At 37.9% G+C, this 17,831-nt stretch overlaps 1 protein-coding gene across 1 annotated transcript in view; it reads left to right on the plus strand.

The window, feature by feature from the left end:
• The window catches only part of ACOXL (acyl-CoA oxidase like), a 1,233,832-nt gene that overhangs the window by 430,041 nt on the left and 785,960 nt on the right, over positions 1-17,831 (plus strand). The window contains exon 11 of the mRNA XM_053712602.1: positions 14,422-14,575. Within this exon, the coding sequence (XP_053568577.1) occupies positions 14,422-14,575 (154 nt within the window). The remainder of the gene's footprint in view (positions 1-14,421; positions 14,576-17,831) is intronic.

Genomic DNA, 17,831 nt, shown 5'->3' on the forward strand with positions numbered 1-17,831 from the left:
TAATGGAAAAGTAATTCACTCATCTCCACTATCTTTTTTGCCTCTGCCTGGAGGGTTCAAGAGGTGCGCACCCCTTATAAACATTATTCCCCAAAGTTCACATGGGGTGGATGCCAAAGGATCGGTGGAGAGCCCCGCTAAGTGTGACTAGCGTAAGGGCAGCAAGAACAATGCGAGGAAAGAGAATAAAGCACCCGAGAGGGAAGTTATGCTTCTAAAAAATAATGACTTTTCCATTAATGGACCAAAACTATAGCGCCATCTGTTGGCATTCTGTATTTACCAACAAAGTAGCGGTCCATTAATGGAAAAGTACTATATGTTTTTGTTCGTTTTACATTCTTTACTTAGATTTATATATATATGTAAAATATTTAATTACATTCCTAAGGCACCCTAGTCCTTGTCATGGAAAAGTTGTCCTAGGGCAAATAATTAAACATTCTGTGCACTATAGCATTTTTTAAAAAATTTTTTTACACTTTTACATAGAAATGAAAAGTTCACATGCTTCAGCAAATATGAGAACTGTAACACAATGCCATTATAAAAAGATCTACATCATGTAAAATAAACTGCCCAGCACTGAGGGAATTGGTTGTGTGTATGCATTAGCTGCATGAGAGGAAATCACAACTCATGACAAACGTTTGAGTAGCACCATTGAACAACACCATCTTGCTAAGCGGGTGTCAGGGTTTTTTCCCTGTTTTGTTTGCCATGTGCTGCTGGCAGCCATTTTACTCACCTCTCTTGCTGACTCTGGTGCATACTGTGTGATGCTGCTCAATTCCTGCACTTCCTTTTATGGCCAGGCTGGTATACATCATCCGTGTGAGACATGATGCAGTCTCAGAATTGTGATGTCATCACTTATTATTTAAAGGGCCTCTGTTCAGTATGCTTTGCCCTTGCGTTGTCTTAGACCTGTTTGTGAGAGCTCCTGTGTATTACCTGGCTGGGCTGACATCCCGTCATGGTTCCTGATCCCTGGCTTGTTCCTGACTCTGCTGTCCTCCTTGTTCCTGATTCCGGCTCGTCTGACTACTCGCTTTGGCTCCTGACTTGGCTCGTCTGACTACCAGCTCTGGTTTTGATTCCTGGCTTGTTATTTGACTTGTGGACATTTTATTTCTTTTTGCTATTAATAAAGGTGTGATTATTTTTGCATTTCTCGTCTCAGTCTGATTCCTGGCACCCTGACATTACGTAAGGGCCATGAATCCTGATGGTGCTAATAATCCACCTTTACCTGCCATAATTTCCAGGATGAATGAACAGGATCACCTCTTGGATCAATTTGAACTAGCCCTGCAAACCCTGCTGACTCGCACTGCACATTTGGACCAAGGTGTCCCACAAGTTATGGCTGCTCCTGTTTCCGCTGCTGCACCTAGTCCTACCAGGAGCATGTCCGGTTCTGCACCTCTACCTCAGCATTATGGAGGTGATCCTAATCAGTGCAGAGGGTTTTTGAACCAGGTGATCATTTACTTTGAGATGTTACCTCAGGCGTTTCCCTCTGACAGAGCTAAGGTGAGATTTCTCATCTCGTTACTCTCTGACACAGCTCTTGCCTGGGCTAATCCCTTGTGGGAGACTAATAAACCTATGATTTCAAATTACCCTGAATTTGTGGCCTCCTTTTGAAGGGTATTTGATGTTCCGGCTCACTCCTCCTCTGCTGCTAAACAACTCATGTCCATTCAGCAAGGTACAAGATCTGTTGCTCAGTATGCCATTGAGTTCCATATGCTTGCCGCAGAGGTAGGTTGGAACAATGAAGCCCTTGTTGCCGCCTTCTTTCATGGGCTCTCTGATGCGATTAAAGATGAAGTTGCTGCCAGAGATTTACCAGAAGATCTCAAGGCATTGGTGTCTTTTTTAATCCTAATTGACATCAGACTAAGTGAAAGGCCCTCTTTCAAGGAGCGCTTGCGGAAGCCTCCTGTTCCGCTGTCTCCTACGTGTTCGTTCCCACCCATGCCTCCCTCTCCTCCCATGCCTCCTGGTCCAGAGTCACCAGATACTGCTGAGCCGATGCAGTTGGGATTCACGCATCTCTTCGTGGCGGAGAGGGCCTTTAGGAGGAGGGAGGGGCTCTGCCTCTATTGTGGGTTACGGGGCCACCTTTTGAAGTCTTGTCCTACACGGCCGGGAAACACTCACACCTAAGGTCCTGTCGGGTGCAAACCTTGGGTGGTTTATCCTCGTCCCCGGAACCACTAAAGGAGAAACCTTTGGTCACAGTTGTCCTTTCCTGGGTGGACTCCTCCATAGTCACCCAGGCTCTTGTTGACTCTAGTGCTGCGGGCTATTTCATTGACAGTGCTTTTGTATCAAAGCACTCCATTCCTGTTTTGCCTCGGTCCGTTCCACTTGATATTGAGGCCATTGATGGCAGGCCCCTTCAGCCCGCACTCGTTACTCACGAAACTGCTCTGTTATCCATGGCTGTTGGTGCTCTCCATTTTGAAACCCTCCAGTTCCAGGTGATAAACTCTCTGCATTTTTCGGTTGTTCTGGGTTATCCCTGGTTCCAAAAGCATAATCCCAGTCTTGACTGGCGCAGGTCCGAAATTTTGTCGTCGTCTCTGCTATGTATTTCCACTTGTCTTCGGAAACCAGTTAAAGTCTTGTGCACTTCTTCGGTATCTCAATTGCCAGAGGAGTACCGAGAGTTCCTAGACGTTTTTGACAAGGTGCGTGCCGGTACATTGCCTCCTCACCGGTCTTACGATTGTGCCATAAACCTGCAACCCGGAGCCATTCCTTCTCGGGGCCGGGTTTACCCTCTGTCTGTTGCAGAGAATTGTGCTATGGAGGAGTATGTTGCCAAAGTTCTGTCGCGGGGGATCATCCGCAAATCCTGATCTCCTGCAGGGGCTGGCTTCTTCTTTGTGAAGAAAAAGGGTGGCGAGTTAAGACCATGCATCGATTATAGGGGTCTTAATTATCTTACCATTAAGAATGCTTACCCTATTCCGCTCATTACGGAACTCTTTGACCGCCTCAAGGGAGCTACGGTCTTTAGTAATGCTCCTGCTGTTTTCCAGGAATTTATTAATGATGTCCTACGAGATATGTTGCAACAGTGTGTTGTGGTGTACTTGGACGACAACCTCATACACTCACCCACACTTGAGGCTCATTGTTCTGATGTTACACGGGTTCTTCAGATACTACGTGAAAACGGCCTGTTTTGTAAACTCAAGAAATGTGAGTTCCATCAGACTCAAGTAACCTTCCTAGGTTATGTTATCTCCGTTGCAGGGTTCTCCATGGATCCTGACAAGTTATCTGCAGTTCTGCAGTGGCCTCGCCCAGTTGATCTTTGGTCTATTCAATGTTTTTTGGGGTTTGCCAATTACTATAGAAAGTTTATTAAAAACTTTTCTTCCTTGGTCAAACCTATCACAGACATGGCCCATAAAGAGAATGATCCACTCCATTGGTCACTTACTGCCATTAAGGCCTTTGATAGTCTTAAGACTGCCTTTGCTGCCGCTCCAGTTCTGGCTCATCCTAACCCTGTCCTGCCTTTCGTTCTTGAGGTTGATGCGTCTGAGTCTGGAGTAGGTGCCCTCTTGTCTCAACGTCCTACGCCTGACGGTTCCTTGCATCCATGTGGTTTCTTCTCTAAGAAATTGTCTCCAGCGGAGTGCAATTATGAAATTGGCGACAGGGAATTACTGGCCATAATTTTGGCACTTAAGGAATGGAGGCATCTTCTCGAGGGAACTAGCGTGCAAGTGCTCATTCTTACTGACCACAAGAATTTAACTTATCTATCTTAAGCAATACGTTTGTCGCCCCGAAAGGCCAGATGGGCGCTATTTTTGTCTCGGTTTAATTATGTGGTCTCCTACCTGCCTGGTAGTAAGAATGTTAGGGCTGATTCCCTCTCTCGACAATTTTCCCCTCTGTCCAAGGAGGAGTCTGTACCTACTCCAGTTATACCTCCTGACCATATTTTGGCTACCATACATACTAATTTGACTTCTCCCTTGGGGGAGGAGATCCTGGCTGCACAAACCAATGCACCTCCGGAGAAACCTAGTGGTAAGTGTTTTGTTTCTGAGAATCTTCTAACTAAACTTTTGCACACTTACCACTATCCTTACTACTATCCTAAAGCCGCAGGTCTCCTAGGCAAGAACCAAATGATTTGGTCTGTCACTCGACAATTCTGGTGGCCAGGTCTTCGTTCTGATGTTGCTGCGTATGTTGCCTCCTGCTCAGTTTGTGCACAGAATAAGACTCCTCGACGTCTTCCTGTGGGTCTTCTTCAACCTATTGCTAATGGTGAGCGTCCTTGGACACATCTTTCCATGAACTTCATTGTCGAGCTCCTTGTTTCCAATGGCATTACTGTTATCCTTATGGTGGTTGACCGTTTTTCTAAAATGTCACATTGCATTCCCTTGAAGAAGTTGCCTACCGCTCAGGAGTTTGCTTCAATTTTTGCCCGGGAGGTCTTCCGTTTACATGGGTTACCCAAGAAGATAGTATGAGGTCAGCAGCATTATTGACTCTCGTATGTCCAGGGGCAGCGTACAGTATTTGGTTCACTGGAGGGGCTACGGTCCGGAGGAGCGTTCATGGGTTCCCTCCTCTGATGTTCATACTTCCGCCCTCCTCCGTGCCTTCCATGCCCGTTTCCCCAATAAGCCTTTTGTCCTCCCGCGGGGGAGGGGTCATTGAGGGGAGGGTACTGTCAGGGTTTTTTGTCTGCTTTGTTTGCCATGTGCTGCTGGCAGCCATTTTACTCACCTATCTTGCTGACTCTGGTGCATACTGTGTGATGCTGCTCATTTCCTGCACTTCCTTTTATGGCCAGACTGTTGTACATCATCCGTGTGAGACAGGATGCAGTCTCAGAATTGTGATGTCATCACTTATTATTTAAAGGGCCTCTGTTCAGTATGCTTTGCCCTTGCGTCGTCTTAGACCTGTTTGTGAGAGCTCCTGTGTATTACCTGGCTGTCTGACATCCCTCCTGGTTCCTCATCCCTGGCTTGTTCCTGACTTTGCTGTTCTCCTTGTTCCTTATTCCGGCTCGTCTGACTACTCGCTTTGGCTCCTGACTTGGCTCGTCTGACTACCAGCTCTGGTTTTAATTCCTGGCTTATTATTTGACTTGTGGACATTTTATTATTTTTTGCTATTAATAAAGGTGTGATTATTTTTGCACTTCTCGTCTGATTCCTGGCACCCTGACAGCGGGGCAGTACTGTAGTGAGTATTACCAGCCAGGAAAAAATACTCAAGTACACTATCAGAGGGTGTAAGGAGAAAAAATTGATTGCAGAGTCAGAGAGTTGAAAGGTCTCCTCTTTTAAGATTGGAAAAACTGGAAGCTTTTCCATTTTTTTCTCATTGGAAAGCCCTCAGTATAGTCAGTGTTAGAAAAAGCTTCTGTGGGCAAAAGTGTTTTGAACTGGAGCCTTCTACTTACAAATCATTTCATCAATTATAATTTTTGTTTTTTTATGATTTGTAAGTAGAAGGCTCCAGGCCTTCTACTTACAAATCATAAAAAAACAAAAATTATAATAAGTAAATCTCTCTTTTCCATAATGGAACTGGATGATTAAACATTAAACTTCTGATTAGGTTAAAGGAAAGCAGGAGCCTAACAAATACTTTTCACATAATAATTTGTTTTTTAATACAAGTTAGCAATGTCAACAGTGTCTTCAGTATAATAAACCACCCATTGCATCATTGTACTCACATGCATCCTGCTGTGTGGGTGGACTGGTTCAAATTGGTTTTTTTTTTTACTGCACTTGTTACTTTAGTTCAGCTTTAGAGTGGTGCACTGCACAGCAACAAAATAAATTAGACTTGGAGCACAGTAATAGCACGATTAACTAATGAGTCTTTCACTTAGTGAAGGATGTAAATGCTTCCGCTGTCCTTAACCAGCAAATCTGTTCTCCTACTTGCTTTGTGGATGCCCTGTTCCGTGCACGTCTGTTTATAGAAGCCTGTGCGCAGGCTATTAACATTTTACCTTATTCTGTTAAAGAGACCCTTAAGTCAAAATTAAACTTTAATGATTCAGATAGAGCAGACAATTTTAAATAACTTTCCAATTTACTTTCATTAACAAAATGTGCAGTCTTTTTATATTTACACTTTTTGAGTCACTAGCTCCTACTAAGCATGTGCAAGAATTCACAGAATGTACGTATATGTATTTGTGATTTGCTGATGGCCGTCACATGATACAGGAGGAGTGGAAATAGACATAACTTTTAAATTTGTCAAAAAAAATCTACTATTTGAAGTTCAGACCAAGTTCTATTGCATTGTCTTATTAGTACATCTCAGGAGAGTGTCCTCCAAAGATATATTAGGGATAATCTCTGAATATTAATAAATAATAATAATAAAATTATCGTCAGCAATACCTCCAAATAATATAGTGGGATCTCAGCAGTGCTCTCCAGTAAAATGTTATATAATCTCTGCTGTACACTCCAAGATAGCAATATTAGGGATCTTCAATAATTAATGACAATAAAATTATTATTAAATATTAATATTTAATCGTAAATTAAAATATTTTCCTAAGTCTAATCAGGTAAATTATTATAAACATATTGAGTATATTTATGCAGTAAACTGAATATCAATTATGTCTATATATATATATATATATATATATATATATATATATATATATATATATATATAAAAGTAAAATTAATATATTACTGATTATTACAATACTTAAAATATAAAGCAAGCTATAGAGATATGTAGATTGAGTTTCAATTAAATCATCTGTTATCCTGGATATGGACACATTATTATTTAGAAATTAACCTTATCTGAAAATGAATTAAATATTAAATATCACAATTGAATTTTACTAGATCAATTTATAATTAGCCAGTAACATTGTCATTAACCAATTAAATAATTTGGCTTATTTAACAACGTTTGGATAGCAAATATATCCAAATATAAAAGTAAAATCTTACCAAATCTCAATAAATTTAATAGAATTTTCAGGAAGTATAATTGAACTATCTAATCTAATAATAGTATTCTATAACTTTATCAACCAGAGAGATTTATACAAAACTAATACATCAATATATTATCAATACAATAGCAATAAGTACCATCAGGCCAATTTGAAATACAATATCTAAGTTTTTTTACAGTAAGTAAAAAGTAACTTATGAATATTAAATGCAAAACCCCTTTTTCCTCAATAGTAAATTTACTTAATGTTAATATAATTATTATCTTCTATAATACACTGGTCTATTTAATATTAAATTATAAATATAAGGTATACCTTTAAATCACATTTTCCACTATTACACTATTGCTATAATGAAATCTTAGCTATAGTATATTAAAATATTTCTCTTATACGTTACCAGTTAGCAAACTTTGAGAGTTTCAGCGCTGTTCACACCAGTGTTTTTCTCTGTCATATAAGGAAGAGATCCACAATTTAGGAAGGAAAATAGCCCAATATTCTCTTTTTCTTTACCAAAAAGTTCCAGCAAGGTTGTTTCACAAGGACTGTGTCACACTAGATTGTCTAAAAAGAAAGGCAAGGCAAACCCCCCCCACCCCCCCATAAAACAGCAGTAGGCCTTTTCTTCCCATGTGTAAAGCTTTTTGTGTGTTCACTTAGCTCCTCCTCCATTCTAAGGGATTCTGCCGGGGTTATTTTATAAATGGGCAATTTTGGGGAACACATTTTAACGCTGTTCACAGATGTATTTGAGTCACTTCTGGTCACAGACATTGTGATTTTAGCTTAGTATTTAATTAACTTGAAACGCTAATACAGTTTCAAAGGTATCACCATTTTTACAATAGTTTATTCAATATAATCCTGTTATTAGCGAATACCTATAATTCACTACAAAATATATTATCGCTGCAATAATAATTACTGATCTTAAGCTCTGTGCCTTTATAATAGTTACAATTTGATCCAAAGGAATATTTGTATATAAATTAAATATTAATCTAATAATATATATAGCTTACAATTGTCCTCAAAATTTACCTGAAACTCTTTTTATCATGCATTTGTTGGTTATGCAAGTCTACTGTATTTACTGGTCCTTTAACCGCTAGACTGTAAGATACAGGAAACCTCCATGCCGCCTAGACCTCCCATTGTTTGGAAGCGTGGTTAGTGGCATTTGAGAAGAGCCAATTGTAGAACATATGTAAATTAGCCATGCATACACACGCAGAACTCTAGTCCACTGTATGGCATAGAGGCACGCTGTTTGGCTATAAATATTTTACTGCGCACAGGCTTCTATAGATAGAGGTGGGTGGAACAGGGCAGCCACGCAGCGTGTAAGGCCAGCAGAGGCAATTGCATCCTGCAATAAACAAAAGCTTTGATATATTGGAAAATAAAAAAAAACATACTTGTCACACCCTACTAATCTGAACTCTCCCACTCAGATTTGGTTCTCGTCCTGGACGAGGGGACGAGTGCTTATATATATTATAAAGAAGCGTGGAGAGATGGACATTTTTGCAATTCTTCTACTGAGCTCCTCTTTGGAGTCAATATGCACCATGTCCAGCCTACTTCTGATGAATGGTGTTTAGAAAAGTTCAACATTCCTCATGTACCCTCTCATATAGAGGAAGACATTTTTCATGGTATTCATATTACTAGGGAACCAGTTACATTTATTTAATCTATACTTATGCATATTATTTAGGTTGTGCGACATACCCTTTATATTCATGACCCAGCCTTTCTCCCTGAATTAATACAGTTTTGCATGCATCTGAGCAGAGGCTTGGACTTCCTGTTTCTCATGCCTTGTTTGAAGTGCTTAAAGCTGAACTGAGAAAATCTGAAAAACAATTAATTGCTTTTGGTAACTAACTATGCTGTATAATATTCCTTTGTTAGTTACTGATTATGTTTTAGAGAAAAACAGATTGTTTTTCTTATGCAATCTTATGGATTGGAAAGTAGAGGCAAATTAAAGGAGAATGTTCTGATGTAATATAATATAATAAATAATTAATCTATTTTTGGCAATCACAATACATTTCGGGATCACTTTTTAACTACTTTCTGAGCCACTTTTCAACTACTTTCTGAGCCACTTTTGGCTTATTAAAGGGACACTAAACCCACCTTTTTTTCATGATTCAGATAGAGCATGCAATTTTAAGTAACTTTCTAATTTACTCCTATTATTATTTTTTCTTTGTTCTCTTGCTATCTTTATTTAAAAACCAGCAATGTGATGCATAGGAGCCGGCCCTTTTTTGGTTTAGAACCTGGGTTATGCTTGCTTATTGGTGGGTAAATGTAAGCCTCCAGTAAGCAAGCGCTATCCATGGTGCTGGACCTAAAATGGGCTGGCTTCTAAGATTTACATTTCTGCTTTTAAAATAAACATAGCATGAGAACAAAGAAAATTTGATAATATAAGTACATTAGAAAGCTGCTTAAAATTTCATGCTCTATCTGAATCATGAAAGATTAAATTTGGCACCTCAAGGGACTTGATAAGTCCTTGGAAGGGCTTTTCGGCCATCTGTTAAACTTTTTCACGGCTATTTCCAAACAGTTTTTTACATTGCACCTATGTTAAACACTCTGAGATTGCCATTGGAGACATTCTAGCAGTTTGTTAACATACGTGTTATCAACAGTTCACTCCAAATGTTTCTCCCTTTTAAATTATTGCCAATGATACATTTTAACTGCTAAAGTGTATTAAATTGTTTACAAGTAGCTCCTTTACTCCTATTTCAGCATTTGGAATAGCTGATTTAGCTTGTGGTATCCCCACCTATACTGAAAGTTTTTATACTGGAATCTAAACTATTGATAAGCCCATGTAAACACTGCCAGCAGAATAAATTACACTCTCAGTGGGGTGCAGGATAGATAAATAAATGATAATGTCATAAAATGTTCTATTGTTCTCTCTAAGCATTAGGCTTTGGTTTTCCAGACAAATATAAGATAAGGAAGCAAGTCTGTGTACACAAAGTGATAACATAATGACATTTGATATTACCTTTAAGTTCAACCCATTGTAATAGGCTGTGGTTTCAAAGCACAAAACCAGCTACTTCATATACACAAATAAAGCTGAAAATGCAATTTCTCAAACATTTTATACTCTGCAGCTGGTATTATAACAAGTCATTGCAAATACATTAATGGAAAAACAATTTTACAGTGTACTGTCCCTTTAAAGCTCCATTCCTCCCTGATATAGAGGCTGGATACAGTCAATAGGGTGCACATTTACATATATACATGATATCATGTATAGCTATGGGAATATGCAGGAAAACTCACTTCAGGACACCTAGATCTACAAATGGCATGTTTTAATATATAATATTTTAGATTTGATTGTGCCAATCACAAGAGTGCGAGTGAGAAATACAAACATTACAGGCATTATTAAAATCATTTTACAGGAGATCACATAATCACAGCTTTCAGAGTGAACTATTGCAATCCGTTTCCATCCGCACCACTGCTATCCCATTTAAATGCATCTATTGGGTTATCTGGATGTGTAGACTGTGCACTGTTTTTTTCTTTTGTTATATGGGTGTTTGACAACTTTCATAAGAACTATTTTTACCAAAATGTATTTCTCATGTTAAAGGGGATTAAATAGAGGACATAAGTGGAACAGCAATTGTTACACACTCTATCTTGGTACTGGTGAGCTAATTTAAGAGTCCTCACAACACTTATTCGTAATATACTTCCTGTGGTTTTTTTTCCAAAATACACAAAGCTCCAAACCATTCTTAACATAAATCAATTTATAATCTCCATGCAGGATTGGTAGATATGATAAAACTAATTGTATTTCGTTACAATTATATCTCTGAAGGGCTTTCTCTTTTTCTCTCTTTTTTTTTTTTAGAGTTTACTATAGAAAATGCTTGTTTCTTGTTAGCTTTCCCACCCTTCATGCTTTCCACTGTGACCGACTAGAGCATTTACAAATACCCTTGTGATAAGAACATAGCATACTGCTTACTGGTGGATGGTGATTCCATTTGAACATTGCATTAAAGACTGATTTCCTAGAGGAGTAGTTTGTGAACTTATGATTGCACGGTTTGCACCTATGCTACTGGGGCTTAAAGCCCATTCTGCAAGGGAAATATTTGCTCATGGCCAGCCTTCCTTCCATCTTGTTATTGCTTTTTAATGCATACATGTATGTAGCAGGAAGGGGAAAAGTCTAACATCCTGAAAAGGTCGGGTGTCTCACTTTTGGTATTTTTTTGACTCAGTTTAATTAACTGGTCTTCATTGGTTAGTACAACTTAGGGACATGAGCCAAGAAACAGTATTCTTTCATTTCCAATTTAGTTTTTTTATGCTTAATAAACAAACCCAAAACCATTGCACGAAATTAACTTAATATTTGTACATAGTTTCTAAAAGTCTGCACAAGTAATTTAAACAAATTATGGTAAAGTGAGGTTTTTGTGTCCAGCCATCAAATAATAGAGCTTTGTCTTAGGTAAAATCTGACTGTTATGAACCCCATTGAAGGGGCTTGTCATAAAATAACATAACATAAGTCTAAACATTTTTTTAAAAGACATTAGCTTGTTGTTTCCTGCAATTGTTTTTTAATAGCTAAACTCACCACTTACCTTATTTGGAAGAGCCAATCCGGGCTATATTACATAAAAGAAAGTTAAATAAATAGTGAATTTATATTACAAAGTTCTTTTATTACACACATTTAAACATTTTATATAAAAAATCTCAAGGTTTTTCCTGTCCCTCAAAAGAAACATTAAAGAGCCTATCTAGATATGTTTTTTAATGAACAAAGCAAATTTGATAACAAAAGTAAAATAAAATTTAAAAAATCTCTTAAAAGGACAGTAAGCACCTTGAGATGTTTAATATAAAATGTTTAAGTATGCATAATGAAACAACTTTGCAATATATTTTTATTGTTTATTTTATTTTACCCCCTTTTCATGTAATTAGCTCTGAAAATTGAGCATTTTCTGACCTATCAAGGCTAACTCTGCTACCTGTGTGTGCCTGCTTGGCTTTTCTCAGATAACAAATGTAATACAAAGCATTTTATACTAACTTTATGACAATGACCTTGTTGTCTGTGGACTAAAGCCAAGATTGGCTCCTTTAAATACGGCAAATAGTGGGTGGAGTTTGGCTAATTAAAATAATTGCAGTAAATAGAATGTTACTTTTTTTAAAATATTAAGACTTGGCTTATATGTTGTTCTATAGCAACACAAAAAAAATGTTGTATAACTACAAGGTATTTACTGTCCCTGCTCAGTCTAAACCATGTTAGTTTTGACTTTCATGACCCTTGAAATAAAACAAATAACTCCCAGAAAAAGGTATCATATGCACAACAAAAATGTGGTAATGTGGTTTCATTATGTACTGTTTCTGCTTTTCCTGTAATTTAAATATAACAAATTTAAATTTTTTCCACTACAATCTTCAGACTTTGAAAGTTCATTGCAAAGTTTTTTTCACCATGCATAAAACTATTCATGGGGAAATAAATTAGAGGCCGGCACAAAAGAAATACAGTTAAAAAAAAGGAAATTAAAATGCAACACGGTATAGTAGAATATCCTGGAAATGTCCTTAATGTCCTCAAAGAAAAAAAGTAGAACTTCCACAGTATAATATTATAAATACTGAGTAGAATGATGGGTAAAGTACTCACTCACATAAGAGCTACGATAGCTCTAAGATATATGCTCAGTAGTAACCAATCCTCTTAGCAGTTAGGGGATTGCATTTTATTATTGACATACAAATGTTACAATAACTTGAAATGATTAAAATATAAAAACAATTAAAATCTTGGCAAGTTAACTACAATCACTGTGGGGTATATCAAAGTGTCACTATCCAGTGGCTGCACCACGCTTGGCATCAGTTACTGTGCTAGATTTGCACCTTGTTCCTGTATGTCCGCATTGTTGGGCAGTAGTACCGGATAAAGTGTACCCCTCCTTGTGACTGGTTAGCCACTGCTGTTGCTGTCAATCCGACGTACGTTTCACCTTGCAGCTTTTTCAAAGGAGGAAATATACTCAAGCTACTTGTCAGCAATCTTCAAAATAATTTAGTTTTTACTAACAAATGAGAGTTTTAAATGCTTTTAAATATATTAATTTTGCATGTAGACATTTTGCAATGCAGTGCTTAATTACTGATATACACAGTTTATAAAAATGTCCAAAAATCTCATTCAGAAGAGAAAATGAAAATCTTCCATTATACCTTTACTATAAATCATAAACAGTGAAGTGCACACTCTTTAAGGCATTTTTTTTTTTTTTAAATGTGCTTCAGAAATAAAGGGACATTGTAAAGCAAAAATTGCATGCTCTAATTCACTAATGTATGTATGTTTAGCACTTTCCGAACTTGCATGTCTATGTGGTTAACCCCTGCAAAGGTATTTAATGCATAGTTAAAGTAATGCTTGGTAGCTGCAGAGAACTGCTGGTCCATAGTAGACAGAGTCTGTGCAGAGTTGAATTAGACCATGCTATTTTTGTACCACTATATCCCTTTAATATTGCAAAATAAAAGGAAAAAAAATGCAAAAAGTATATGTAGCTTATTTATATTGTTAATTTCTTTTGCTGTGGCCAATGATGGAGCTCATATACTGATCAAGCAATTACCATGTTTAATGTTGTAGGGTCAGGGTTGTGGATCATGTAGTATCCACTCCAGAAGCACAATTTTCAGAGTTAAATTAATGGAAATTAAGGCAAAATTATTACTAAAAATAACATTGCAAAGTTTTTTTTTTTTTTTTATTGTTTTTAACTTTATGTCCCATTAAAGGGATACGAAACCCAAACATGTTCTTTTGTCATTCAGACAGCATACAATTTAAAAATAAAAGTTTCCAATTTACTTTTATTATCAAATTTGCATTGTGCCCATGATATTCTGTGTTGGAGAGATACTTAGGTAGGCATCTGAAGCACTACATGGCAGGAAATAGTGCTGCCCCCTAGTGCTCATGCAATTGCACAACATTCTTACAAAACTGCTGCCATATAGTGCGCTAGACACGTGCACGCTCCTACGCTCCCTACTTTTCAGAAAACAACACCAAGAGAACAAAGAAAATTTGATAATAGGAGTAAGTTAGAAAGTTGTTTACAATTGCATGCTCTATCTGAATCATAAGAGAACATTTTTTGGTTTCATATCCCTTTAACTTTTTGTCTTAAAGTACCAAAAAACTGGATCTAGGTTCTTTACTCTTCCTTGTATTAGTTTTTATTAAAACAGGAGACTTATTGATGTTTGTGAACTAGTAAATGTGTGTATAGACAGCAATGAATGATTGTTAGGCAAGTGTTACAGTTTATTTTGTTTTGTAGATATGCGGGTGAAATACTAGATGAAGATGTTTACCACAATAGAGACCTCGTTAACAACCGCCCCTTGCAAGCACTGGTAGCAGGACTAAAAGCTTACAGCACATGGGAGAATCTGTCGTGCCTGCAGGATTGCCGGGAATGCACAGGAGGAATGGTGAGTTAGATGTCAGGCACAGTATACAGCGCTCTAGTATAGAAATACTTCATAACGAATGGAGGAGACTAACTCTTGTGAAAGTGACTGCAGTATGAAGAATGAGTTCTCTGCACCATAAAATCCCCCTGTCCTCCCTATGTCAGATTCAAAACTGCATGCACAACGTCTTATATAAATAGTTTTTAATCACAGATATATATATATATACGTCTATCTATCTATCTATCTATCTATCTATCATCTATCTATCTATCTATCTATCATCTATCTGTCTGTCTGTCTTTCAAAATAATATAATAATATTTCTTACCTTGAGTGGTCTAGTAACTTTTGTTTTCTCTACTAAGATAAACAAGGTAAACCAACTACAAGAAAACTTGTACTCAATGGATTCTTAGAAAACACGTATTAATGTTTTATGCCCTTTACCTATGCATGTTTATCTATCCATCTATCTATCTATCTATCTATCTGGCATCCATCTTTCTGTTTGTCTGTCTGTTCTATGTATCTATCTATCTTTCAAAATAATATAATAATATATCTTACCTTGAGTGGTCTAGTAACTTTTGCTTTCTCTACTAAGATAAACAAGGTAAACCAACTACAAGAAAACTTGTACTCAATGGATTCTTAGAAAACACGTATTAATGTTTTATGCCCTTTACCTATGCATGTTTATCTATCTATCTGGCATCCATCTTTCTGTTTGTCTGTCTGTTCTATCTATCTATCTATCTATCTATCTATCTATCTATCTATCTATCTATCTATCTATCTATCTATCTGTCTGTCTGTCTTTCAAAATAATATAATAATATATCTTAGTAGCTAGTAACTTTTGCTTTCTCTACTAAGATAAACAAGGTAAACCAACTACAAGAAAACTTGTACTCACTGGATTCTTAGAAAACGCGTATTAATGTTCTATGCCCCTTACCCATATACCCTAAAATATCACAATACAAAAATTCTCTTAATTAAAGAGCAAAGCTTTTCTTTGTACTGTATACACAACATAGCTGTATGGTAGTGCCAGGCTTGTCAGATGGTCAGTGTTACGCACTGAGTTTCGGTGCATGTAACTTTGAATCGGATGAGCACATTTCTCCAACATAGGTGTGTCCGGTCCACGGCGTCATCCTTACTTGTGGGATATTCTCTTCCCCAACAGGAAATGGCAAAGAGCCCAGCAAAGCTGGTCACATGATCCCTCCTAGGCTCCGCCTACCCCAGTCATTCTCTTTGCCGTTGTACAGGCAACATCTCCACGGAGATGGCTTAGAGTTTTTTAGTGTTTAACTGTAGTTTTTATTATTCAATCAAGAGTTTGTTATTTTAAAATAGTGCTGGTATGTACTATTTACTCTGAAACAGAAAAGAGATGAAGATTTCTGTTTGTAAGAGGAAAATGATTTTAGCAACCGTTACTAAAATCGATGGCTGTTCCACACAGGACTGTTGAGAGGAATTAACTTCAGTTGGGGGAACAGTGAGCAGACTTTTGCTGCTTGAGGTATGACACATTCTAACAAGACGATGTAATGCTGGAAGCTGTCATTTTCCCTATGGGATCCGGTAAGCCATTTTTATTACAGACAGTAAATAAGGGCTTCACAAGGGCTTGTTAAGACTGTAGACATTTTCTGGGCTAAATCGATTCATATATAAACATATTTAGCCTTGAGGAATCATTTAATCTGGGTATTTTTGTAAAATAATATCGGCAGGCACTGTTTTAGACACCTTATTCTCTAGGGGCTTTCCCTAATCATAGGCAGAGCCTCATTTTCGCGCCGGTATTGCGCACTTGTTTTTGAGAAGCATGACATGCAGTCGCATGTGTGAGGAGCTCTGATACATAGAAAAGACTTTCTGAAGGCGTCATTTGGTATCGTATTCCCCTTTGGGCTTGGTTGGGTCTCAGCAAAGCAGATACCAGGGACTGTAAAGGGGTTAAAGATAAAAACGGCTCCGGTTCCGTTATTTTAAGGGTTAAAGCTTCCAAATTTGGTGTGCAATACTTTTAAGGCTTTAAGACACTGTGGTGAAATTTTGGTGAATTTTGAACAATTCCTTCATACTTTTTCGCAATTGCAGTAATAAAGTGTGTTCAGTTTAAAATTTAAAGTGACAGTAACGGTTTTATTTTAAAACGTTTTTTGTACTTTGTTATCAAGTTTATGCCTGTTTAACATGTCTGAACTACCAGATAGACTGTGTTCTGAATGTGGGGAAGCCAAGGTTCCTTCTCATTTAAATAGATGTGATTTATGTGACACTGAAAATGATGCCCAAGATGATTCCTCAAGTGAGGGGAGTAAGCATGGTACTGCATCATTCCCTCCTTCGTCTACACCAGTCTTGCCCACTCAGGAGGCCCCTAGTACATCTAGCGCGCCAATACTCCTTACTATGCAACAATTAACGGCTGTAATGGATAATTCTATCAAAAACATTTTAGCCAAAATGCCCACTTATCAGCGTAAGCGCGACTGCTCTGTTTTAGATACTGAAGAGCATGAGGACGCTGATGATAATGGTTCTGATATGCCCCTACACCAGTCTGAGGGGGCCAGGGAGGTTTTGTCTGAGGGAGAAATTTCAGATTCAGGGAAAATTTCTCAACAAGCTGAACCCGATGTGATTACATTTAAATTTAAGTTGGAACATCTCCGCGCTCTGCTTAAGGAGGTGTTATCCACTCTGGATGATTGTGAGAATTTGATCATCCCAGAGAAACTATGTAAAATGGACAAGTTCCTAGAGGTCCCGGGGCCCCCAGAAGCTTTTCCTATACCCAAGCGGGTGGCGGACATTGTAAATAAAGAATGGGAAAGGCCCGGTATACCTTTCGTCCCTCCCCCCATATTTAAAAAATTGTTTCCTATGGTCGACCCCAGAAAGGACTTATGGCAGACAGTCCCCAAGGTCGAGGGGGCGGTTTCTACTTTAAACAAACGCACCACTATACCCATAGAAGATAGTTGTGCTTTCAAAGATCCTATGGATAAAAAATTAGAAGGTTTGCTTAAAAAGATGTTTGTTCAGCAAGGTTACCTTCTACAACCAATTTCATGCATTGTCCCTGTCACTACAGCCGCGTGTTTCTGGTTCGATGAGCTAGAAAAGGCGATCGATAGTGATTCTCCTCCTTATGAGGAGATTATGGACAGAATCCGTGCTCTCAAATTGGCAAATTCTTTCACCCTAGACGCCACTTTGCAATTGGCTAGGTTAGCGGCGAAAAATT

This window comes from Bombina bombina, chromosome 4 (genome assembly GCF_027579735.1).
Source record: "Bombina bombina isolate aBomBom1 chromosome 4, aBomBom1.pri, whole genome shotgun sequence".
NCBI lineage: Eukaryota > Metazoa > Chordata > Amphibia > Anura > Bombinatoridae > Bombina > Bombina bombina.